Raw genomic sequence first — 25,809 nt, forward strand, 5'->3', positions numbered from 1 at the left:
CTAATAAACCTGGAGTTACCAGAAATATTTTTATTTTTAATGCTTTTAGCAATTGTGACTAAATTAAACAGAAGTTAATGTCTATTAAGCTAGTCATTAGATAATTTTGGTGCTTATCGTTTTATTAAGAGGAATAACTTTGCTAATTTTAGTAAAATATTTTATCCCACCTGTATGTGACTTTACCAGCAAGTCACATAACTTCTACCAATCACAAATGCAAATCCCAAAGGGGGATATCGTCTTGCTTTTCTCCAGGGGTGATCCATAGATGTCCTTGCCGGGTGTGATAGTCTATTCTTCCTACTGAGAAGTAGCATCCTTTCTTTAATAAATCTATGTCCACTCTTCAGTATACACTAAATTATATTTCAAGTCAAAAGTAAATTACTACAACCACATGTCTAGAGTCAGCTCAGTGGAAGTGCCTGGGCCCCATGGTCATCCTGCCTAATGTAGATGTCCATGAACCAGTGTGGACTGGTCTTGTGCAGTGATGAAGGCAGGAACTGGCATCTGACAGAATGATGATGGCCACACCCCTGCTGCAGCTTGCTTCAGTGCCTGGACCCCGCAGGCTTGAGGCAACATCATTACTGTTTCTGTACTGTTTGAGTTTCTTTCTCCCCTTCCTACCTGTCTTCCTTTTTTCTTTTATTTAGTTAACAAAAACTTCAAAAACCTAGTATGTCCCAGGAACTGCTGTTTTTTTCTTTTGTTTTCTTCATTTATTTTTATTTCTTAGCCTACTTTTCCTGCCATCAGTGTTGGGAATGCTTTATTGCTACTAAACAAAATTTACTTTTCAGTGTCTTGGACTTAAAAAGTATAGAATTCAGTCTTGGCTATGCTGTGTATGCTAAGACAGGATTAGAAAATTAATAACCTCTTGTTGTTTTCTGGCCCATCATTTGTTGATCCAGAGAAGCTCTTTCTGCTTTCCTTTCCAAATCACCAAGTGAAGAGGGCCGAGCACATCTTTCCCTCACTGACTGACAGGAAACTTTGAAACAACACCCTGCTTCTATCCCCAGTTTCTGTCACCATAGTGATGAGGCAGGAGTCTACCTCCTGCCATCTTGGCATCAGCCTGGCCTGAACACAGTGACTGTTTTAGGATATACAAACTTAAGATAGAGAGAAAGATAGTATTGAGAGGTGGTTGAATAGATGGAGGAAAGAGATGGGACTGGAGTCTCTATTACCTCAATAGCTTTGAAACTAAAATGACTGAGGTAGAAGAGGCTTAACCTGCCGTCTGAACCGGGATGATATTAACCTGCCACTCTGAGCTGGGTCAATGTTCCCCCCCCCCCGCGCCCCCTACCCTTGCATTCCTTCACACTGTGTACATGCTCTCATTGGAACCCTGGGTAATCTAACTGATATTGATTCGATCTTTCTGTAGGAAGAAGAACTGAAGCAGGGAGTAAGTTATGTTCCCTACTGCAGGTCTTAACTAACAGTGGAGGGGCCTGCCGTCCTGCTGTTTTTCTCATTGCTTTTGCCTCTAATGTATGTTCATGCTTCAGTTTGGAAAGAGAAAAATATATCATACTAATTTGCTTCCTTTTCAATGTAGTGCTTGAATTGAGATATATAAAAGTTAGCAATTTTTATAACTATTACAACTGTCAGCATCAATAGAAGAACTCTTACATCTTTCAGAAAAGGGAAAAATTGTAATTTATTAGAAATTTTGAGATGTCCAGGGAAGTCTCAGTTTCACACCAGTCAGATGCCTTTCTGGGTTGTTGATCAGACCCTTCTCTACAGAGAAATATACCCACCACTGTCACTACAGCTACTGCAGGTAAAACCCACAGCACTAGGAAGCTGACTTTAATATCCTTCCATGCTGTGAATGTTCAACAGTTTGCATTTTACTCAAGAGGTGTGGAACCTCTTTCAATAAAAATCAGCCAATTATGTCTCTTTTCACAGCATAATTATGATACCTGTTCCCTACTGCTCACCCAAATGTGTTCAATTTTATGTGGAAAGGCTGTACTCAGTAACTGTTCACTTCTCACCAGTTCTCCCCAAGTAAAATTTCTGGGTTGACAATGTCAAGACAATAGGCAACTTTCAGCCTTTTTTTAATCATCAAGAACCTTTTTGCAATAGGAGTTCCCAGGCCCTTATCTACATCATCTCTGGAAATAGGGGCATTTAATGCTCCAGATGTAACAGAAATGGACATTCTTATCTTACCCTGTGGTCAGTCAGAAGCCAGCAGAGGGAGCAGCATACTCAAAAAATAATAATAAACTAGAAGCAAAATAAAAGCAATTTTAATATCAAATGCATGTACCAAGCTGTGTTTGACTATATGGTCCACTTGTTAGTCTTATCAAGAAATTTCACAATTCCCATGGATCAATTAGAACCACATCCTGTCCAATTTCAACATAACTTTTAACTCTTCTGTATTCTCTTTCCTATTATTCATTGTGTGTGTTTGTGTATAACAAAGAATGTTTGCAAAATGCTGGACACATTTTTACCCTTAATTCCCATGGTCTGTAAAAAAGGAAAGTGTAAAATCTATCTGTATTGTCAGACAATAAAGACAATGTATTACATTAATTTGTACTTTGTGAAAAAAAGTTACTTTACTGAACTCAATTTTTAATAAGAGGCAGCATCCTTGGGTGAAAGACACACATTGACAGCCTGTATAATTACCCATAAATGCATACATGGGGTATTGCTATTGTATCAATACTTTCAACACACTTAGATCATGGTAGAGGAAAATGCCTTGCTATGGTGCTTCTCTTTGCAAAGTCTCTTTTCTTTCCAGTCTCTTACTTAGCATGTGCATAGAAAGGGCAAACAAGGCATAAATATAACCTTCCTTCTTCTAATAGGAAGAGCGAGAGCAGTCATCCAGGCCTCTGTCAGCCTACTTTAGCCATTTCCCTTCGGGGCCCCTTCTCTACCATTTGTGAGGCAACACTTTCAAGAATGGCTCAGTGAGCTAGAAGTTCATAAACAGATGGATGCAGAAAGCCCAACCATGGCAGTGTCCATAAAACCATTCCTACAGTCACCTCTCCTCCCAGCTCCTCTCCACAAGGAGCCAGCAGTGGCTGCTGCATCATGGGAAGCCTGCCCCCAGCAAGTGCTTCTGCACAGCTGCATAAGGGCCATCAGGGATTATACCTGCTGTGGGCCAGGCACTGTCTGGGTAGAGGGAGGGCCCGCCTGTCTGACTCACTTCTTTGCTTTTCCACTCAGGTCTTTTTTCATAAAGGACCTGAGACATCCTACAACAAAAGATATAAATAATGACGTCACATAATAGAAAAACAAGATATAAACAATGACGTCACAAAATAGAAACAGAAAAAGCAAAACCTAAGAAAAAAATGTAATCTTAAGGGACAAGAGTATTACTCAGTGCTTTCTGACAAGGAGGCACAAAAGAAGAAAACTTAATGAGTGGTGTTATCAGTACAGAAATGCCAGTTCTCGGAGGACCAAAATTTCTATTGACATAAAATAGAAAAAGAAAGTTTTCACTCTAAGTTTTATAAAAGGAGTGATTAATAAAATGGACACATGCTCTTACACTGACCTTCAGTCAAAATTAAAGGCAAACCCCCCCATGTTCGAGGAAGTTCCACAGAGAAAGAAAAAATACCACCCGAATATATATACGTCTTATGGCATAACATGATCTAAGGAGAGAATTTAGAGGCCTTAGTCTGGCATCTGCTTCTAAATTCTGTTTTTATACATGAGCCATTCCCCTCGGGGGACATTATCTTTGTAAAATCAGATTTAAGACACCGCACACAACAAATTGTGCTTGATTTAATAACCTCTACTTGCTTGATCATAAGTCTGTGTGGTTCAATGTATTTTATTATACTGATATAGATAATTCCTACTTATATGTTTCTTGTTAGAAGTAATGCATGAATTTATCCCCCTTGAGGAAAGAACATGAATTTAAAAAAATAAAATAAAAATAGTGCCTGTAACATAATATGATGATTATGGTATCATGAGCAATAAATTTTTTTACAAAACTTGAATCGAAATTATCCTACCCTCTTTTTTTTTTGCGTATTTTGAAGATTTATGGATGGGACCATAAAAAGAACACTCATAAAAAGTTTAATAATGAAGGCAGCTGGGGTATTATTGCAGTGATGGATGTTCCAGAGTTGCTAGTATACTTCCACTTCCAAATGTTAGGTACCAGTCTAAAATCAAGATTTCTGATTTCAAGTTCAGAAAAATCTCAATAATAATGTTCTTAGAAATGAAGACTGGGGTTACTTAGACCTGCAGGACAAGGGCCCCAGCCCTTCACTCACAGCTGAAAGATCTTGGATAAGGTGGTTAGCTTCTTGGTAATTTATTTCAAACATGTCTCAGCATTGTTGTACAGACTTAAAAGATAATGTATATAAAAGCACTTTGTAAATTGCTACCTACGTGAGATGTAAATATAAAAGCCAGTGTATCTGCACATACACAAGAGTATATGTAAACTTTCCTAATTGGACCCATATTCTTTCACATACATGTGTGTAGTCCAACAACCAGTTGCAGGCTGGGCAGGGGGCCAGGAGGGCCAGGGACCAGGGCGTTGGCAGACCTCCCAGCCCCCAGCGAATCTTTACTCCCTCTTTGGGCTCTTTCTGGTGTCTTCTCATGGGTCTGACCCTCTGTAGTCACTTTGTCTCTGGTAGCCATTCTCCCCCACCAATACAGCCTCAGCCTCAGGCCCAGGTGTGCACACTTCCACGTGTCCACACCATACTGCAGGCGTCCATAATCAGGCAGGATCCTCCTGTAGTAGCAGGTGATAACCACAGAGGCTAGCAGTGGAAAAGCCTGACCAATTCACCCCATCCTGTTCTCCTGAGAGTTAACTAACAGTGTCTCAATCAGGAGGAAAAAGTCAAACATCATTCCACCTTCCATCTCCTGCCCTGCTCTCATCTCTATTTATGTTTGATTGTTGGTCAACTCAGGAAATCATAATCACTCTTCCAAACATTGTTGCAGGCCAGAAATTACAAATTTCCCAGTTTGGGTTTTACCTGCCCTTGCTCATCCTCTCCAGTGTGTTTTCTGCCAAGTAATGAGCAACCAGAAGTGAGAGGGTGAGGGTGAGTACTGCACTTCATAATCAACTGCAGTGTAAGGACTAACATCTAGTGTGCAAAAGCATCCTCTCTCTCATCCTTTTTGAGAATCGGTGATTTGTTCCTTAATTCCAGAAAAAATAAGAAATATTCTTCTACTTAAACACCTTGGAAGATGACCTCTAATTGAGGATAAACACTGAACCCCTTTTCTGACTGAGTCCCAATTTGCAAATGCGAGGCCCCAACCTGGCTCCAGCAGCCCCAGCCCTTGTTCCTCCCACTGGCTTGACAGCAAGCCTGTGCAAGCCTGTTGGTCAGCTACAGCTATCTGCAGTGCCCTCACGCCTCCCAGTCCTACTCATGACATAAGGTCTGCCATGTCCTTCTTTCCACCTAATCATTCCTCTTTTCTGCCTAGAGATCCCTACTAGTAAGACCCAAGTCAGAGGATGCTTCTGCCTGACCAATCCGAATGCATGGCTTCATCTGTAGCTCTACAATATTTTGCACACAATCTCTTGTCTAAAGCCCAAGTGTAGATATTATCATAGGTAGGAGGATAGTCAGTGAATGTGTGTTAGAAGAAAGGGTGAAAGAAAGCTAAATATAGCTAAACCCTGATTTGCCTTCTCTGGCTGCTAAGTAAAAGTAGGCCTGATTAAATTAGGCCTGATTCTCAGACAAATCTGAGAGGCCGAGCTTTCAGGACCAGGGGAGGGTGTACATACTGCTGCCCACTCCTGTCGCCCAGTGGTCACTCTGCCAGGTCTCCAAGGTGCACTTTTTCACTTGGTCCTTTCCTTCCTTCCTTCTTTCTGAGTGGAAATCAAAATACTTTCTGGAAAACTCAGAACATTTATGAATCTTTTCAGACTTTTTAAAAATTGATTCAACAGCAGGTTGGGTGAACTCAGCATGGAGTGTGGAAATGAATTTTTCATTTATTCTCTAGGAAGAGAGCTATTTTAAATTTGCCAGTATGATGTATATTTTCCTTCTTTCATAAATCAGCTCTCAGGAATTTCAGATCTATATATTGATCTGCATGGACCATGGTTCCTTAAGTCTTTGCTCCATTAATCAGCAAGTAATTTCCAGCAAAGGATGGTCACAGAGATTATTCAATCTAACTCTTCTAAAGTTGTTAGCAACAAGCCTGTTTTATGACCAGGCCAGAGGTCATTCTGAAGACTACCTGTGAAAATTCTATCTCCTCAGATCCAATCCGACACCAAGTAGCAACTGCCTTTCCTAGTGCCTCTATAAGAACTGAAAAGAAAGGAAAGCCCAACCTGGTGTTCCCAGCAGAAGGCCCTAGGAAGTTCTATGCATCAAACATGACAATGTCCTAACAAAACTGATCACCCAGGGAACCACAGTCTTGGCCCCAAAAGTCTGTGTAAAGACTGGCCCTGACTTGGAAATTGCAAGTTGTGGGAAAATCAACGAACTCCTTTTCTTCAGCACAGAATCTTCTACCTACATTCTTCACATAATCAGACTGCTTGAAATTGTACCAATTAGAGATTCATTTAGGAGATGGTAGCTATTAGTCATCCAGACATTGCTGTAATTTAGATTCATTCAATTGTTTTTCCCTTAACACATAACTACAGTCAATTCTTTTTCTCTTAACACAGAGCCACTAATAGGATTTGAAAAAAAGGAAGCAAATAGAAAGGAATAGGAAAAGTTGGCTTTGGAGACCAGTCATTCAGTAAGGAGAGGCAGGGCTGGGAATACCTCAGACAGCTAGCAGGAGAGCCCAGTGGCTGAGAGAAACAGGAAGAACTGCCAAGAGGTAAGAGTTTCACATAAGGAAGGTTAAAAAGCCCAGATGTAGTGGGAGTTAGCGGGGGAAGAAGCCCGTGAACTATGCTGGAGTACCTGCTGGAACAGATGCAGCAGGGCAAGTGTGTACTACAGCCCAGAACAGCCATTACACTAATAAAATGCATAGTCCCATATCTGAAATCACAGGACCAGATATGTTCCAGAATTCAGGAGTTTTATGTTTTAGAAACGCAATGTAGTGCAGCAGATACCATAAAATAGCTTTTATCAGTCAGAGCCAAATTCATATGAAACAAAATCTGTTGCTTTCTGGGTTTCCAAATTCAATATAAGAATGAGAAATAGCCCAAGGCTCTTCCACCACTCCGGGCACTCACAGGGCTCCCTGAGACCAAGCAAGGTGAGGTCTAGCCTCATGGAGGCTCTACGCCCTGTTTCAATCTCATTCTCAGGTGGGTGCCTGACCTGGCATTTGCCACTCAGTCCTCAGATAGCTAAGCTTTTCTGAACTTAGTGTAGGTGGGATTGGCTGGGGGTTTGTGACAGTGTCCACAATCCTAAGAAGCAGCTGCGGTGCTGAGGAAAAGCACTGGGCTTGTAGACTAAAGACTGGGTGTCCACTTTTTTCTGCCACTCACTAGCTCAGAAACCTGGGAAAATGCAATTAACCCCTTTACTGAGTTTGCTCAGTAAACTGAGCCTCAGTGTGTTAATCTGAAAAATGAGACTAGCAATGATAACTCATATGACTTTCACTGTGGTTAAAGTATTTGGGATTTAGGTGTTTACAGATTCTAAACTACCATTCATATATAAGCTACTAAGATTCCTATTACTGAAAGAATGAAACAAAGCAATGTAGTAAATGTGCTTTCTATAATACATACAAAAAAAAACAGCTGTGTTATTGTGAATATCCTACAGCAGAAGAGGATCTGGCTTCCCAGAGTTGAGAGGTAACTCACACCATATAGCCAAGAAGAGCCTTTTTTTTTTTAAGATTTATTTATTTATGCACACATGAGCCAGGGTCCTATTCTTTCAGCCACTCTGTCCAACATCCCATCTCCAGCCCCTCTCCCTGCTGTGACTGGTTCCATGGTACCAGAGAGAACCATTAAGAAAGGATTGAGAGCCTGCTGAGGGTCCTGCCTTGAAAAGGATAACAACAGGGGTTGATGGGGGAAGCAGCCCTCAAAGGCTGCAAACCAACCTGTGTCATAGCCCACTAAGATCCCTGCATCTCAGGGCAGGCAGTGCACTGGGCTCAGACATACCCAGACACTCTGGCTCCATCTCCTAAGGTATTCTTCTCACTTCTCTGAGCACTGATCCACAACTACACATGTAAAGTAATGATACCTACTTCAGCAGGTCATGGAGAGAAACTAATACTAATGAGAATACATGTGAAATCACATATATGCTTGGGAAAGCACAACTTAAATATGAAGTCATTTATTAATGGCCTAGGAGGTGGGGGGATACCTGGGTGGCTAGGAAGGAGCAGTTTTGTGGTAATGAGACTGAGCTACCAAAAAGTCTGGTTGAAAAAATCAGAACTGTCCTTGATGGGGCTGGGGCAAGCAGATGCAAAGATGGCGATCGGGCAGAGTTCCTTCTTGGGCCTGGACAGACCACTACAAGGTACTGTGGAGCATGAAAGAGTGCTTCCTGAGCCCGTTGAGCATCACCTGAGCTGTTGTCTGTGCCCTGTTCTGTTTTCCTTTGCTTTTCATCCTGGATTTTTCTCAATTTATAGATCTGACTTGTATGTGTGATCTGAACCCTGGAAAGTTAACAGCATGGCGTTTTTACAGGATTGATGTTGTGTGTTTTAACTGCAAGCAGCTGAAACCACAGCAAAGTTCTAAATGGAATATTCTGGGATGCTGCTGTTAGGGCGCACATGTGAAGGGGATGAGTTGATGACGCTGGGCCTTGCTGTGAGAGGGTCCTCACTCTCTCTGATGGGACCCAGTAGACTGGAATGGAATTTATGTGAACACGCAATCTGCTGTGAATGCACTTGAGCATCTCATTGCATTGTCTTACTCATATGTGACTGACTTTCCTTATAAACTAATTATTAAAAGAGGGGAAAAATAGAGAAAAATTTCCCAAGGTGCCTCCTTGTAGAGACAAAGTCATGAAATTTCAACATATGACAGTCTCTGTGGTGGTTTTAGTTTTTTTCTCCATTTTTTTCTTTACTCATTTTTAAACCCTGCTATTCTTATTGTCCTGATATAATACTATTTAATAGATGCAAAAAGGACATTTTCTTCAGAAACCAGTCACCAAAAATAAGAAACCAAGATTTTCTTTTCTCTTCCCTATTTGAGTCCCTGAATCACAGAGTAATTTGACAGGCAACTTTCACTATTAAAATAGGGATTAAACAATTTACTGCTCCTCTGAGTCTTAATTTGAGATTTCATGTGTTTATTATTGCATGACACGATTTGAACTGTAATTTATCCTTTAAAGATGATATCAGTGCAAACAGGCTGATATCAAAGTGCATAAACCACATCCATCCCTTAATGTCTCTTTATTCTACATAGAACTTCCTTCAAGGAAACAATTGTAATTATCACTGCTTAATATTAGTTTCATTACATAAACATACCTCTCTTTTATTACGGAATAATACTGGACTAATATTCTTGCTTTCGATATGCAGCCAAAACTTCTGACTAGGTAACAATAAGGTCTTCAAGTACCTGCTCCAGTTTAGAATTACCTTAGCAAATTTCCTCCTGCTGCAGAATTTCATTGTCAACATCTCTTAACATTTGAACTGAGGCCTTAGGGATGGTATTTGGCTTTCCGGAAGGGAAACAAATTAATGACTTGCATTGTCTCTCCAGACCCAGGGGGCAGGTTCCCCTCGCTCCTCCCCCAGCCACACCATCAGCAGGCCCATCCCCATGCCCGTGAGGTCTGCAGCGGCCTGCTCCACCCCGACTCACACGCCTCAGGATTCCCTCACAGGGGTCGGGGGAGATGTCCAAGAGGCATTTGCACAAAGTAAGTCGCTTTATTTTGGTTGTGTTTTGCTTTTACCTGGCAAGTAAGTCACCAAGGTCTACTGAGGGATCCAGTCATCAGAACCTCACCGTGGATATTCTACACCAGCACTCTGCCTGAGAGGTGGTTTACAGACTGCCACCAAACTGTCCTCCCTTCATGCTCTCACCTTCCTTTGACTTCTATTGGCAGCCCCCATTTGTGTGGGTCTTGGCTCAATAAGAGAAGGAAAATCATTTCACTAATATCCCAGGAAATTTTATAACTGTAAGCCATTGTTAAATTCTGAACAATCTTAGTCCCTGCTTTCTCCTGTTTACATTAAAACAAATGCAAGATTGAGAGTAAGCAATCCCAGCTCTTTAGTCATGAGGAGACCAAGAAGGATATGGAACCATGTTGCCAGTGTTCTTTGAGCTGACTCATTGCCTCTGTGAACTCCTTGGTAACAGAGGAACTCCAGAGATACCAAGGGGCAAATAGCACTTGCACACCGCTACCTTTTTCATTTTCACACTGCCAGGGGCTCCCAAGGCACATGGCTTTATTCATTTAGAAATATTTCCACACCTTTAAAACTTTCTTACTATCACTTTTTAAAATTAATAGAAAATTAGAAAAAGATTCTTCCTCACACACTCATCCCCAGTAAATGCTGTTAACAGTTTGATCCTTATCAACTTAAGTATCTATTTAAACATGTATATATGTACTCCTTTTTATAAACACATACTCTTACTTATACATAATTAATCAATTGCATTTTGGCCTGCAATTTGCATTTTTCTTTAAATTAGAAACCCATCATGAACATCCTTCCAGGGTCTCGGATACAAATCTAAGGAAAAGAGAAATATATGACTACAGATTTAAGTAAAATAAAAGTCAAAAGACAAAAAAAGAAAAGAACATGAGGAAATCATTTCCAAAATATGTGCAATCAGTTTTGTAACTCAGTTATGCATAAAATATTAGAAAGCAATAGGAAAGACATCCCTTAAACAAAAGTAGGTAAAGGGTATGGACAGAAGAAGAAATATAAGCTACTAATAAAACTATAAAAAGATGTTTAACATTACAAATAATTGTAGAATTGTAGCAATACAAATTTTAGTATTACCTTTTGCCTGATAGATTAAAAAAAAATTTTTTTAACATCAGAAATACTCAGGGATGGCAAGAGTGTACGAGAACAGACATTCTCATCCAGGTGTATGGGGAATAAAACCTCACTACATTTAAAGGAGAGGATGATATATTCACAAGGAAAAGGGGAAGATCCATAACACAGCTTTCTCTTTGAAAATAACTTCAAAAAAAGTTTTAAAGAAAAATGTCCTTTCCCTCAACAATGTTTTAAAGATATTTACAGCATTTTAAATCAATTTGAGCTTTCTGCTATATTTAGTGTTTTCAACTACCTTTTTAATTTTCATATCTCTATTATTTTACTTAACATGATTTTCTGAGAAACGACAGAATGAAAGATGGTTTGTAGGAAGCTCCCAAGTCATGAAGAGCTCATGCTATACAAATTTATCTGTAAATCATCTATTTAGAAACTACATGGAGACTAGTCTTCTGTGCAATATCTATCCCATTCCTATGTCAGTCTACAAATGTCCATTTATCCCTTAAAGTGCCTGAAATATCATTAAGAATCTTTCTCTACCATAGACAAGCATGGTCTACTCCAATTCAAGGTAAATAAATATCCTATAAGGTACTAATACAATAGCAACCCTCCATCTTTTGCCCATGTCTCAACAGCAAAGCAAGAATCTGCCCCCTTCCTGCTTTCTGGAGACCTTCTGTGCCCATGTTCCCCAATCCCTAGTGGTTTTATCAGGGAGAGAAAATTTCTCCCAATACCCTACTCCTCTTGATTCTTAATGGGTTTGTCAAACAATCAAATTTTTGATTAGTAGGAGAAAGATGAACACATTTTATTATTTACATATAGGGAAATCTACATAAACATGTCAATTCAAAAACAATGAAGCAAAATAGGGATATGTATCCTGAGCTAAGGGATGGGATAGGAACCTGGGACTTAAAAGAAAGAGAAGGGAGACTCATGAAGTAAAGGAGATTTGTATAGGAAGAGTAGTGCTCTATAATTAGTTGTTTGCCTGGCCATAGAGACAGGTTTTTCAGAAAGATTATTTCTGCTAATAACCATAATTATGGGTAATACCCCTAATTTCCATTCCTTCAGGTAGTTAAGGGAATGATAAAAGTTTCTTGTAAGCCTGCAGGGCCTCAACTGGCCTCAGTTCAAATTGACCCACATCTTGGGGAGTCCTATTCTGAAGACTGAGAATGCCTAGCCTTCAGTACCTACAATGGTAGAAGAGCATTGGAAACCCTTAGGGGGAACAGAGGCTGTGGGGATGGGAGTCAGAATCCCATGTAGCTTACCTACCAGGTAAGGGCCATAATGATAGTGGCAGCTAGGAAGGCACATTTCTGGAAAAACTAGACTTTTCATCTCTCTTTTTACAAAGGGTGGCCACACATATTTACCTGAGGCAATCCCAATTTGTGCCAGGTCACTCAATCTGATCAGTAATTCTGCTCTCTTTCACTTTCAAAATGGTCCCAATGAAGACAATAAATTATATGAGTCCCCATCAGTAGCCACATCTGCTTATACTTGAGGATACCGCCCTAAGCACACTTTATCTTTTCCTTCTTTTTGATTATTGCAAATACTTATTATTATATTTGCATAGCACCTTAGTAAACTTCAAGTAGACTCTATCAACTTCTAACATTTTTAAGGGTGTGATGTACAATGCTATTTCTTTTTATTATTAATAAGGTACCATTGGTTTACAACACCATATGATTTAGGGGAATAAGTTCACACTTCCTTAGAATTTTCCACCATCAAAGACTTTTTTTTTTTTTTTTTTCATAAAATGAACCAAAGCATTTCTGCAAATTAGAGATTTATAAGTATCCTTGTTTTAGATTAGGAATGATAAACAGCATAAAGTTTGGAAACAGGAAGTTTTTACTTTTTAATTATTATTTCTTCTTCACTTAAGGTTCAAGAAGAAATTTAAGGAATGACTTACTAGTTGCAGCAGATTCCATCACTAACACCATGTCCTCTCTCGTCAAAGAGCTGAATTCAGGTGTGTCCAGGGCCTCCTCTCATTTGTCTGCTCACCATTACAAAGGGACACAAGAATTCTGTTAGAGAAGAAGTCTGTTAGAGACCTGTTCATTATTGAGTATAAAAAGATTTTTTAAATATATATGTGATATTTTTATGATAAATTCAGATTTTTTTAGTGAGGTTTATATTTTGCTAGTTGTACTATGTACACGTGGTTAATGTAGAAAGTTTGAAAGTGAAGAAAATAATAAAGAAAACTATTAAAGTTGACTTATAATTCTATAACTCAAAGAATGCTACTCTTAATATATCTCATGGTCCAGAAACTTGAAAACATATTTCATAGGGTCAAACATTTTATTTACTAATTTAGACTCTGTTTGTTTAGAATGCATGACTACTTAAATATATATAAACTGGAATTTACCATATTTTCTGTGAAGAAAGATCTGTCTAAAAATAAGTAACAAGATAACAAGAAAGCAAGTCTATCCTGATAGTACTTCATACAGTTTTAAAAATTTTAATAGTACAGATATGCAAATAAATATCCTACATGTTACCAATGCATCTCATATATTCCTTAAAGTTCACCTAGCAAGACATTTGTCTGGCAAAAGTGTGAGCATGTTACTGATATTACAACTGCTTTAAGGAATAAATCTCCAATATTAAAACAAAAATAGGAATTTAAATATTTTAAACCTCTATAATAAGAATTAAAGTAATGAAAATTGTTGCTTCTATTTTAGATTAAGTTTACCCAATAGGATAAAAATGAAAGTAGTTAATACATTAATGGCATGTACCTACTGCCCTAGCAAATGATGACTAAAAGTGATTCCTAACCTGGAAGTCTCAGGTACTACCAGTTTTTACTCTTATAATGCCTTGAAATATTAAGCAAATGAATATTTATGTTCATATTTCCTAACTTAAAGTAATATAAGCAAAAGTAACAGTTCCAGTGTTCTCTTTTTTATAGAGAGTGAAAAAAAGAAGTGTTAAGGAGTTGTCAGTTATTAAGCCAAAAAAATTCTCCATAACAACACGGGCGGGGGGAATACTGTATAACAAATGACTTTATGGTAATTCTAATCAGTGTCAAATCCTATTTTGGAAAAGTAAACCCTGCTGACTTATGCCCAACAACTAACTGCTCAGTGCTTTATGTAGTGTCAGTCAACTTATGTCACATAAGCCTCACATTTGCTGTTCAAGAAACATCCAACAAGTCACTCTTTCTTTCAATTGTTCCTAATAGAGGTGGGAAGTGAAACCGAGAGTAACGTGGATTCTGAATTTACACGGACTCAGTTTGAGGATCTGGTTCCATCGCCAACCTCTGAAAAGGCTTTTCTAGCGCAAATCCATGCCCGAAAACCGGGATACATGCAGAGTGGCCCTGCCCCCAGCACCATGCGTGGTGAAGTGTGAGTAGCTTCTGCTTGGGGATATTTTCTCAAATAAAAAAAAAAAAAAAAAAAACAGAGGGGTCATAAGAAAGTGAAAGCATGTTTGCTTCATTTATTCTGAATAAGTATAATCTGTATCCATGTGACTTGCCCCCTCACAATTTTCAGATTATCAATAAATTAAACTAACCAATGCTCAGTGACTTGCCAAAGTACGGTGCTAGTTGTGTGCACAAAAGCATCAAAAAGCAGCTCCCAGCCTTCAGGTCCTCGTGGACTAGTTCAGGAGATAAGTCATTCTGTCTCCTGAGGACCCATCTGATTGGGTGTGAGCCCCTTGGAATTGAAATAAATGTATGAAAGCAAATTATAAAGAAATCTGATTTGGTTGATTGTGTTGACTATGTTTAAATCTGAACCTGAAAAATAAAAAAACTGTTTTGCAAAAGATTTCATCCAATTAGGCTTCTGTCATTTGGCAGAAACCAGCAGCATCAGTGACATCCTAGTAGATTTTCTAAAGGCCCAAAGGAGAAACTAGCCAGAGGTCTTTCTGGTGTTTTGGCTCTCAATCCAAATAGTGAGCGAAGACCATAGGAATGTATAAATATAAATAGACATGGTTTGAAATCATCTGTGAAAAAGCAGAGAGCATAAGATCAAAGCAAAAGTTAGAATGTAGTTTGCTACCACTTATAATTTTAGTTTGATTTCTTGTGTTTTCCTTTAGAATTTATAATTAAGTGATTTATGTTTCAGATCAGTGAATGCGTTGTGAGTTAATTGTCATCAATTCATCTGGTACAAATATTTATTTGATTTTTTATGATTAAACATTGACATGTTGGTTTCTTGGAAGTTTCTTGTTCTAACCCTAAATTCCCAGGTTACGGCTAGAGCTACCCACTCTGCCCTCCTTATATGCCAGGGCTAGCACCAGCTACCAACTTGCTGCAGGAATTGGGGAGAGGAAGTCTACCTCATGCTCACTGACTTACTTAGGCAGGACCCAGACCTCTAAAATTAGCCAGAGCATGTTGTAGATATATAAGCAAACATGAAAATGACATCTAAGTTCCAAACCAAAAATGTGTACTTGAAAACACTTTAATAACCATGCTGCCTAAACATGTACTGTGTGTAGCCTGAGAATATTTCAGTCATATGACTTAGAAAGTGAATTTGTGTTTAGTCCATGAGATTTATATTTACTGGGGTGGACACCTGGAGGTGGAGGCCACATAGTGAAAGAGGTCACTCTTCTCTGTCTGTTTCATAGTTAAACTGGACAATTTAAATGGATTTTTTAGATTCAGAGCTAGTATAAATTTTTAAGGTTAAGAGCTGTGGGTTAAGAGTATTAATGTTCCTGACATCAATTAGCTGATACTCTGAGACTTGCTTTTACTATAAAAATAAAGCATTCAGTTATGGGTATCTGTGGGCACAAGACAGGGATAAATTATATAAAAATGTCTGGATGGTTATTTCACTAAAATGATTATTTCACTAGAGGTCTCACTTTCCTTATAGAAAATGTTTTTGGTTTCCACTTAAAAAAAAAAAAAGTCCCAGATCCAGGCAACTATATTCTCTCAAAAGTCAAGGCTGCCTTTTTTTTAAGATTTAATATTTAAAAGGTAACCCTAGATGATCAGTGAGCACCAGCCATAGAAAAATTACTCATGGGAAAGGCTTGTCATATACTTCTCCACACTTACATTTTTTTAAGTTTTTTTGTTAGGTATAAGAAGACTGGATAGAAATAAAGGAGTGAATTGGAAGACAGTAAATGAGCCAAGGAAATACAGTTCACACATGAATTCCGCTCATACTTTCCTTTAAAGATTTGCTCCCAAACGACATCTGTGGTTTACTCCCAGGGTTACAGAAGATGGGGATCCCTACGTGCAGCCAGAGGAAGAGAACTATGAGGATGACTCGGTCAGGCAGCTGGAGAACGAGCTCAAGATGGAGGAATACCTGAAACAGAAGCTGCAGGATGAAGCCTACCAGGTACAGGAGCAGGCCCGGTGCCAGCCAACCACCCACCACTACTGCCTCTGCCCCCTGGTGGCTAGGTCCTTTACATTTCTCAAAGCATCAGTGTCCTCTCCTTCTCCCCACCCTCCTTTGCCAGGATATTCTAACTGTATTCCTTAAGCCAGGCTTTCTAGTAACAATTTTAAATTCATTAGAAGGTGTTGATCTGGAAAGTGAAAAGAGGCCTTGTTACATTAGGAAACCCAGGGACTCATTGACCATCTCTCTTTAGGATCATTAAGAAAGATGCTTTACTTGGAGATTAAAAAGAGAGAGAGACAGACAATAGCACAAGGCAATTTAATTAGCATAAATGTATCTCCTTGAATCATTTGGCATCAGTCTCCTCTTTCCACCTCATGGCAAATGTAAATAAGAAAAAGTAGGTGTAATAAACCTACCTGAGAAATGGTGGGGGGTTTGGACCCCACACCCTATGTTCAGCAGGGTGTACATGAACAGATTAGTATATTTACGGAGGGATAATCCATCTGAGAATTCACTGACATAACACATGCAGTTAGGAGTAAATGTAATTAGTAACTAGTCCTTAACTAGATGCATTTTCTGCAGAGATTATTCTACTCCCATGTTTATCCTCTTGTCTGTTTCTCTTTCTGTGTTTTATTGGGGTTCTGAGGGCACAGAGTTAACTACCAGATTGAGACCTAATACTTCCCAGGGCCCACTGAGTAATTTTATCATGTCAGACTTTCTGTCCAATTACCAGACAACTGTTCCCACATCCTCAGCAGTGGTCCTTAGTTGTTCTATTTGTGAAGGGAGTAGAAGCAGAGAGAATAAATTATCTTCACTTTTCATGTTTCAAGATTAACTTTTGAAAGATTTTCCGGAGGAGAATGTGGCAACAGGGAATTTGGAGCCCACCTGCCCCACCCCAACAACATAACAAAAGTTTGACCCCTGAATTTTCCATAAGGATTTTCCATTTAACAACCAATATTTCAGAAGCAATGGAAAATGTTGATCTAGTCATACAAGAATGAAAAACAACAACAAAAAGACAAGCTTTGATGCTCAGAACATCTCAGTTCTGAAGTGCAGACACAGGGAGCTCAATTTTCTTTGCACTTTCTATGGCCCATCCATATTTAGGTCCATAGAAAAAATAAGCCTGGATTGAAGCTGCCAGAATTTCTTGGAACAGCCGGAGGTGGTCTTCCTCCATGAATCCCCCATGACTCTGTTGATGGAGGGAAGGAAAGATGGAGTTGAGTAAGCAGTGCTCTGGTTCATGCTGTTAAGCCTCCCTCTGTGAGCTCCTATCAGTTTCTGGATTTTTGTGGCAACAGTAAATAAAATTCCAGTTTATTTTCTTTTTAAGGGAACCAGTCATTCCACTTGAAATGTTAGGTTTTTGGTTTCTTTTTTTTTAAGATTTATTTATACATATAAGAGCTAGTGTGTAGGCCAGAGGTATGGGGAGTAAGAGGATTCACCAGAGACAGTGGGGAGCAAAGCAGGTAAATCTACTGAAATGCACTGCTGAGGGGAGCAGTGGGCAAGACAGGAGGTCTGCTGCACCATGTGGGTCACTGCTTGGGCTGGGATCGAACTTGTTGCAGTGGCTGGTGATCGCTGATTTAATCCCTTGTGCCACCAGGGATTTTATTTAATTTAATGAATTTGGAATTTCACTTGCTATGAGTCAAATGAAAGGAAGTTCTATTAATAGCAAAAGATCCTATTGAAGTTTTTTCTACCTCTGGTAATCTTTAGTTCCCTCCTCTCCTTCTTCCGTGACCAGTGACTTCTAGGTAAAAATAAAGAAAAGGACTAGGACTAAATAATAGGCCTGTGTGTCCCCACTCAAGGGATATGTCCTGAGAAGATTGAAGTGGTTTTTCTTGAAAGCTCTATGAGCCTGTGGCTATTTGACGGATGAGACTGTACTTCCATCCATTAGACTCTCTTATTTTTCTGTCTTCTGCATGGCTTCCTACCACTCATTCACCAGCCTGACTGCATCACAGACTTGACATGTCACCTTTCTTGTTTGTGTCCTTTGTCACCCACAGGTCAGCTTGCAAGGTTGAATACAATATCCTTTTATCACTCTCCTCTCAAGTAAGTACCCTCTTATTTAAGAGGAAATGTGGCCACTGTACACTGAATTCTGATAACCTGATATCTAAATTCACAGTCACTCTCTCTTAGGTGTTTCTATGGGATGAAATTCCTTTCTTCCCTTCTGATATCAAAAAATCATTCTGGTTTATGATTCTTACATTCTAGCCCAGTGGGGATTTGGCAAACACTTCTGGGAGTGGAATTTTTACTCTATTAATTAGAAAAATTGGGACAGAAACTTCTATAGGGCTGGCAGTACCCCCAGAAATCTCCCATGGCTATGAAGTGACATCACCAGTCCAAGTAGCATCCAAGTTTGCAGCTTCCAGTACAAGAGAAGGAAATGTCCAAACTTTCTCAGCATTTCTGAATATGGGCTGACCCTGTAATCAGGGCAAAAGATTAAATATGTTTGCCTTAACAAGTAAAAGCACAAATCACATATTATTAAAGAAAGAAAAAATCAAAACATAGAGGAACACTTACTGCAGCCTTATATTTTTGGAATAACTGATTCAAATCCATTGTGAAATTCAGCAAGATATAAATTAATGTACTAAATCATATATGTGGCCCCTCAAGGATTTATATAAATAGGTGGGAAATTCCTAGTAATTTTTTTAATGTAGTGTTTGACTGACAGGATCACTAAAGCTTAGGCTCCCAACTCTAAATAGACTCCATTTTGAATAAGAGTTTCCCTAAATCCTAGCAGCATAAACCTGAACAAACTATTAAACTCTGTGAATCTCCATTCCCTCTGTAGAACAATTATTATAATACCTACCTCATAGAGAAGTTATCCTCACCTGGATATACTCTATAAAGGGCCCATAGTGGCAGACACGTTCTGGTTGTACTGTGGACACATACATGTCTGGCACTATGCTCAGTGCTTGACAACCAGCTCAAACCTGGGAGCTGCTATAAGTATTCTGTAAGTATATCAGAAGCCTTTGCCTCCTCTAAAACTCAGAACTAGCTTGCTCTATTTATTTTTAAGATTTATTTATTTAGGCATACAAAACTGGGGTACAAGTCAGAGGTGCAGGGGCAGTGAAAGGATTCACCAGAGACAGAATGGAGAGCAGAACAGACAGATCGACAAAATACACTGCTGAGGGGAGCAGCGGGCAAGACAGGAGAGGTCTGCTGCGCCAGGTGGGTCAGCTCCAGGACGGGGATCAAATGCACACTGAAGCAGCTTCAGCCAGCTTGTAGTGCAGCGTTGTGCCACCAGGGAGGGCTGAGCTTGCTCTATTTTTATAAATAATGATAGGACTCAATTATCTACAGTGACTTGACACACCTTCAGCTACAATGACCTGACAGTCTGGATGGCTTCTCTGGGTGGCTCCAACTATTGGCTATCTTCATATCCCCATGACAGTACAAAGCTGCTACACTTCTCAGTCATTTGGCTTCATCAGCCTGTGGTCTTGACTACTTTACTTATAGTCTTCTTAACCATGGAATCCTGTAAGGCTATAGTCTTGATAGCAAGCTCAACCGTGGCTGCTACATTTAAAAATGAAAATGCAGCTCTTCCTGCCTCAATCCTCTAACTAAAAATCATGTCATATTTGCTATTATGAAATAGACTTTTTTGAACAGGGAGGCCTTTTTTGTTTGAAAAGTATCACTTTATTGACCATACCCTCACCGGCCTTCCTTGAAGTTGGAGAAAGCTATGCTACCTGTTCCTTGATTGATTATAACTAGAGCAAAAAAGTTCCCAGGAGCTACTTCTAAAAATATTTACTCTAGTTATAACAAACCCTACCCCAAGGAGCAAGCCTTTTCCTTTCATAGAATTTTCTTTTTCTTACCTCCAGCAACTTGGTCATTTTTGTTCTGCTACCACTTAAACATCAGTAACTAGTTCTTAGGAAAACAGATATTTTTTAAAGTCTAAAAAGATGTCCTTGACATATACCCAGGTAAAAAGCAGCATCTGGTTCTTGTACATATGTGACAAAGCTTTCAATACTCTTAAAGTTCTTAGACCATTTTAAAAATCTTTTGATGCAATTATGACAGTGGAGAATTCAAGCAGTTGTGGCCTCTGCCATTTATTGAATGGTATGCCTACCCAGCTGGTGTTCGTTGGGACCCTAAACATAACCAGTCTGTCACTGTTTCAGCAGACCAGGCAAAATTTATTAAAAGTCTGACAGAAGCTTTAGAACACTGTAGAAGCTAGTTTTGTGCTTTTTTTTTTTTAATCTCTGTAGCTAATTTTATCCTACTGTAATTTTTATTAATATAGCCAAGAAATAAAGCTGAAATTTTACAACAGCTTATACTATTAAAATCTACTTGTTTGGACTTTCTGATACTGCTGCAAGACCAGAAATTATCCCAAAATATATGTCTCTCTTATCCAAAGTTCCTGAAGCCAACTTCACCGGGCCCACATCATTTAGGCATCTACCAGGAAAGAGTCTCCCACACAGGAGGGATAAAGGCAGCCTTAGCCTCTGCTCAAAAAAAGGGATTTAGGACCATTCAAAGATAAACATGCATTTATCAGCACACTAACAAGAGCAGTGGAACAAGCATTGTTAGTGCTTTTCAGTTGTCACTTTTGGTGAAAGTATATGTCGTGGCTGGTACTCAGTATCCACTAAAACTCCATTTGGTCCATTCAAATCCTGGATTCATCCCTTCCCCATCCCTCTGGCCACATGGTACACTACTTTCCTTGGCCAGCCGCATCGTAACTCCCTAAATTAAGGCTTGTCTGATTGAAAGTGATATTTTTTCCATTAGCATGGCATCCTGATGATTGGTTAGATGCCATCCCATAAAGCAAAATCTGGACAGGGCGGATTTCTGTCCTCTCTTCAAGAAGGTACAAAGGCACATGATGTTCCAGAACATTTTGTTCCTCCTGATTATCATAGTAAGGGATGGGGGTGAGAGAGAGAGAATTGTGGATTTGGGGGTAAAGAGGGGACCCTCAAAGCTCATAACCCTAATTTATAGAACAGTTTTCATCTTAAAAATATGACACATTCCTTATTCCCAGGCAAGCTATAGTCAGACAGATGATGAAAGTAACATGAAAGCTGGTGATGAAGGAGAGCGCTGCACCCACCCACTCAGAGGAGAAGACAGCCTGGCAGCAACCTCATCGGACAGAGGAGCCACCACACGCAGCAGCTCCTGACAGACCCCACCCCTAAAGATGTGCTCTGCTGACTGTAGTGCAGCTAACTTTTTGTTCTAAAATTTATAGTTCCTAGGTATGTGTTTTCAGAAGGAAAAAAAAAAAGACTTCTGTTCCAAGATAACTTATCAGCTACATCTCCTATAACATGGCTCATCCCTGGTTAAAACAAAACCAAACAGTACCACACAGGCTGAATGCCCTTGCTGCTGTGACTCACCATGGCAGTATTAACAGACATTTTAAACCTTGCACATGATATTGAACCTGTTCAGTTTACAATGATAATATTAATACTGTTTATAGCTAGAAGTTTGATTTCTGAGTTCTTTGAGGTTTTAGCAAAACCGTTTATTATACACTGTACATTTTTCCACAGCAATTGGAAAAAAACAACCACTTGCAATTATTCACTAACCCTGGAGGATTTGTTTCCTGAGTGTACAGACTCAGAGCCCCGAATCCAAGAACAGCCTTGGCCTGCAGTCTCTACACTTGTCTCCAAGTCTCTGGGGGCAGTGACTTGGAACAATCACATCGGGATAACCCAGTCTTTGGGGCTTCTTTCCAACTTGGGGTTGTTTTCTTTCAAGATTCTCTGATGAATCAGCCATAGAATTTAGTGTAAATATTTTTTCCAAATAGATATCATATTCAAAAAAGGCAACATTCAAATTATATAGAATCTAGTTTTTAAAAGCAGCACAGATCTTCTTAAAAACTGTGAACTATGTTTTGAAATATTCGTTACTAAAGCTGTTTATAAACCACAGGTGCCATAAGATCCCCAAATGGACTAAAGTTATCTATGCTCTTCCATGGTCTTGTTCCTGTTTTAGCTTTAGGGAGCATGCCTCTAACAGCACTGCTCATTCACACTTTCCCCTATCAGGTTGTTTGGAGGCCTTCAGCTTTAAATGTACAGGCTTAAAGTGCGCTTGCAAACATTCACTCTCCTTTTCTTTCTGAATGTTTATTGCCTTAGCTGGCTACCTGGTGTTCTGCATGCAGCCTTCTGTGGTCATGTGGGAGAAAACAGGCTCTTCTACGCTGACTTAGGATTTTGCACTTAAGGAAAAGCCAGTGTGCAAAAGGACTGTCAGGGAAGGGAGAATGAAAGACTCTGTTTTGATGGTCCTTTACCAGAGTTTTCTTTGGGGTGTGCTGAGGACCTCCTTAGGAATTCTGGAAAAATGAAAAAAAAAGCATCTACTTGTTTCAAGATTTGGTGAAATGAAATCTACAACATATTGAATATGTTATGCTTAAATTGGTAGCTTCTCTGGAATTCCTGTTTTTCCTTTAAAAGAAAGAAGAGAACATCATTTTAGAACAGTGGTTCTCAAAGTGTATTCCTTGGACAAAGCAGCATCTGTGTCACCTGAGAATTTACTAGAAATGCAAACTCTTAGGTTCCACTCAGGCCTATGGAATCAGAAATTCTGAGGGTGGTGGTCCAGCAATCTCTTTTAATAAACCCACCACATAATTCTGATGCATGTTAAAGGTTGAGAACCACTGCTTTTGAGTTAAATTGTATCATCAAATCTCTGAAAAGACCTTATTCAGAATAAGCAAGAAACATTTTGCATCCCCGTCAAAGCTTCAGCAATTCAATTTTGCTTCCAGGGCCAGCAATATTCTTCTCCTTCTCTACCTAGTTTGAAGTTGGTGGGTCCCCAGCAAAGAAAAGATATCCTGACATCTTCAAGATCCCTCCTCAGGAGGCACTAAAATGTTTGGGTTTAGTAAGATGTTTGGCATTTAGTCAGAAATCATCTCAGCTGCTCTTTGCAACAAAATCACTTGCCTTGGGCATGACGAATCTCTTGGTTGCCATTCATTGGGAACCCATTCTATTCGCTCATGTATTTATTCATACTTCCCTCCAGAGAACCAGCCTGATAAATGTCCCTAAGAACAGGCTGATACCAAAGTGGCACAACTGCACAGTTCTCAGATTTCTTTGCACCAGATGGATTTTATTGTGGGTTTTCTTGGTGTATCTTAATGTTCATCTCCTCGCTACTGCCCATCTTCTGTGAAACCACCCATCTCTAGGTGGAGCAGGTGGCCCCTTGGGCCACATATTTAGTACTTAAAAACCATGACACCCCAGCTACCTTCATTGCTGTTGGCTCTAACTCATCGCCAGGTAGTTCTTGAACTCGGAACCCTGGCCCCGTACATGGCATTCAGCCACTGACTGGACAGAGCTGACGTAAGTTGTCACTTGTGTTTTTTCATTAAAATGTTTGTCTAAAGTTTGAACTGTTTTTCTGATATCCTCCCTGGTCATAGCTTTCCTTGCCAATTTCATCACAAGGTTGTTGATACCATCATACAAAGCCATTGCAAGGACTCTGGAAACTGCTGCCGATGACCGGTTCCTGACTAACCAGCCACCTTTTCTTTCTCTTAGCTCCACGTCAGCACTGAGACCAGACTCAAGCACCCCTGTCATGTAACCGAGACAAAATGGCGTGTATTCTTTTGGGGTTTTGTGGTTTTGGGTGGGTTTCTTTCCTTGGCTCTCCAAATTTACTTTTGGGACCTGTTCTAAGTGCAGACCCAGCAGGTTTCACCTGTCCTGTCTGTCCGATAACATTTATATTTCACAAGGAATGTTTCTTTCTTGTTTCACAGAGTCTTGCACATCCATTTCCATCAGAAATGATGGTCTATTAATGAGCACTGGTCTAACACAGCCCAGCCATCTCCCATAACACCATGTCAATGGAGGGAGGGAGGAGGGTAAAGCCCATGGTATGGAATCAGGAATCAGTTGTGGTTGGTCAGGACGGAAGTCGGGGTAAGTTTGGTTGGTCAGAGGGAGATGTGCCAGAGATTGTGAAAATGGATTCTTGAGTGATCTACTATAAGGCAGGGAAGGTTCATTTGTAAGTAGTAACGTGAACTGAATTGCCTAAGAGTGTGGCCTTTGTTGTGATCTACTATGTATTTTCTTCTATGCATGAACCAAACTGTTGCATCATAATTTAGCACTGATGTCTGCTTTTATTTTGATCATCTTCATCCACCCCTATTAGTTCTTGGCTGTTAACTGTAGATAGACCTTGTAAATATGGCAACCTACAGTTGCTGCAGTCACCTTGGTTCAATTCCACACTGGGAGCCACAAATAAGAATTCCACTGTGTCCTCAGAAGAAAGGGCATTTTTACTTTTGAACCAAAAAGAGAAAAAAAAAAAAAAACAGAATCACTACATTTTGAGGCTAATTAACTGTAAGACATTTTTAATTATGACTACTGCAATTTGACACCATTTGAAATAACCAATTCAGAGACACTAAAGATTTCACAATATTCATTGGTATTGTAACAAAACTACTATTGTATGGTTTTTTGTATTGCTGTTAAGTATTGTTTTGTGTGGGTGTGTGTGTGTGTGTGTGTGTGTGTGTTGGAACCTCCTGGGGACATGTTATATTTTGAAGTGATTAAACTATTTAATTGTGTGTCTATATTTTGGAATGGAATTATTTCTTCATTAAAAATGTTTTTAAAAACACTATCTCTTCTGTATTTATTCCTGTGTTTTAATGATTTTTTTTTCCTGAAGCAACTTAGAGTCTTCCCACTAAAGAAGAAAAGTCTGTATTTGCAGCATAAAGAAGTATGGTTTGGGTAATAAGTAAGTGCAGCAAAATATCTCACTTTTTCATGCCTTAGGGGACATGACTTTTTTTAATGGGATACTATTCTGTTGTTCATGGAAAGCATTGCTATTATCAAATGGAGGTGGGTTTGTGAGTGCTAATAACTAACATACTTACTGTATATAAGACTCTGTTATAAGCTCTTTGAATCTATATCTTCTAGCCAGATACTTGGTAAATATTAAGAGTGCAAGAATTTTTTTCAAGTGAAATTTGTGACTTCTGGTTGTGCTAGCACTAGTGAGAAAGGAAAATCTTTGACTTTAATATCAATGCGGTGATAGCTACAAGAATCTAATTATAAGTTCTACTGTGAGAATAAAAACTCATTTCTCCTCTGCA

General features: G+C 39.3%; 1 protein-coding gene across 7 annotated transcripts in view; it reads left to right on the top strand.

Moving 5' to 3' along the window:
• Positions 1-25,319, top strand: part of DTNA (dystrobrevin, alpha) — a 298,087-nt gene extending 272,768 nt beyond the window's left edge. For 4 of the 7 annotated variants that reach the window (XM_012725851.1, XM_004683831.2, XM_012725850.1 and 1 more), the window contains 6 exons: positions 9,779-9,938; positions 12,992-13,081; positions 14,330-14,498; positions 16,364-16,496; positions 18,563-18,611; positions 21,646-25,319. In XM_012725851.1, coding sequence (XP_012581305.1) covers positions 9,779-9,938; positions 12,992-13,081; positions 14,330-14,498; positions 16,364-16,496; positions 18,563-18,580 — 570 coding nt within the window. In that variant the 3' untranslated portion in view covers positions 18,581-18,611; positions 21,646-25,319. Of the gene's footprint in view, positions 1-1,408; positions 4,012-9,778; positions 9,939-12,991; positions 13,082-14,329; positions 14,499-16,363; positions 16,497-18,562; positions 18,612-21,645 lie in introns of those variants that run through there. The other 3 variants (XM_012725853.1, XM_012725852.1, XM_004683828.2) reach the window with 2 other exon arrangements.
• Positions 25,320-25,809: the final 490 nt, after the last annotated feature.

The sequence above is a fragment of the Condylura cristata genome, unplaced genomic scaffold, assembly GCF_000260355.1.
Source record: "Condylura cristata isolate star-nosed mole 26May11 unplaced genomic scaffold, ConCri1.0 scaffold00016, whole genome shotgun sequence".
NCBI classification, from domain to species: domain Eukaryota; kingdom Metazoa; phylum Chordata; class Mammalia; order Eulipotyphla; family Talpidae; genus Condylura; species Condylura cristata.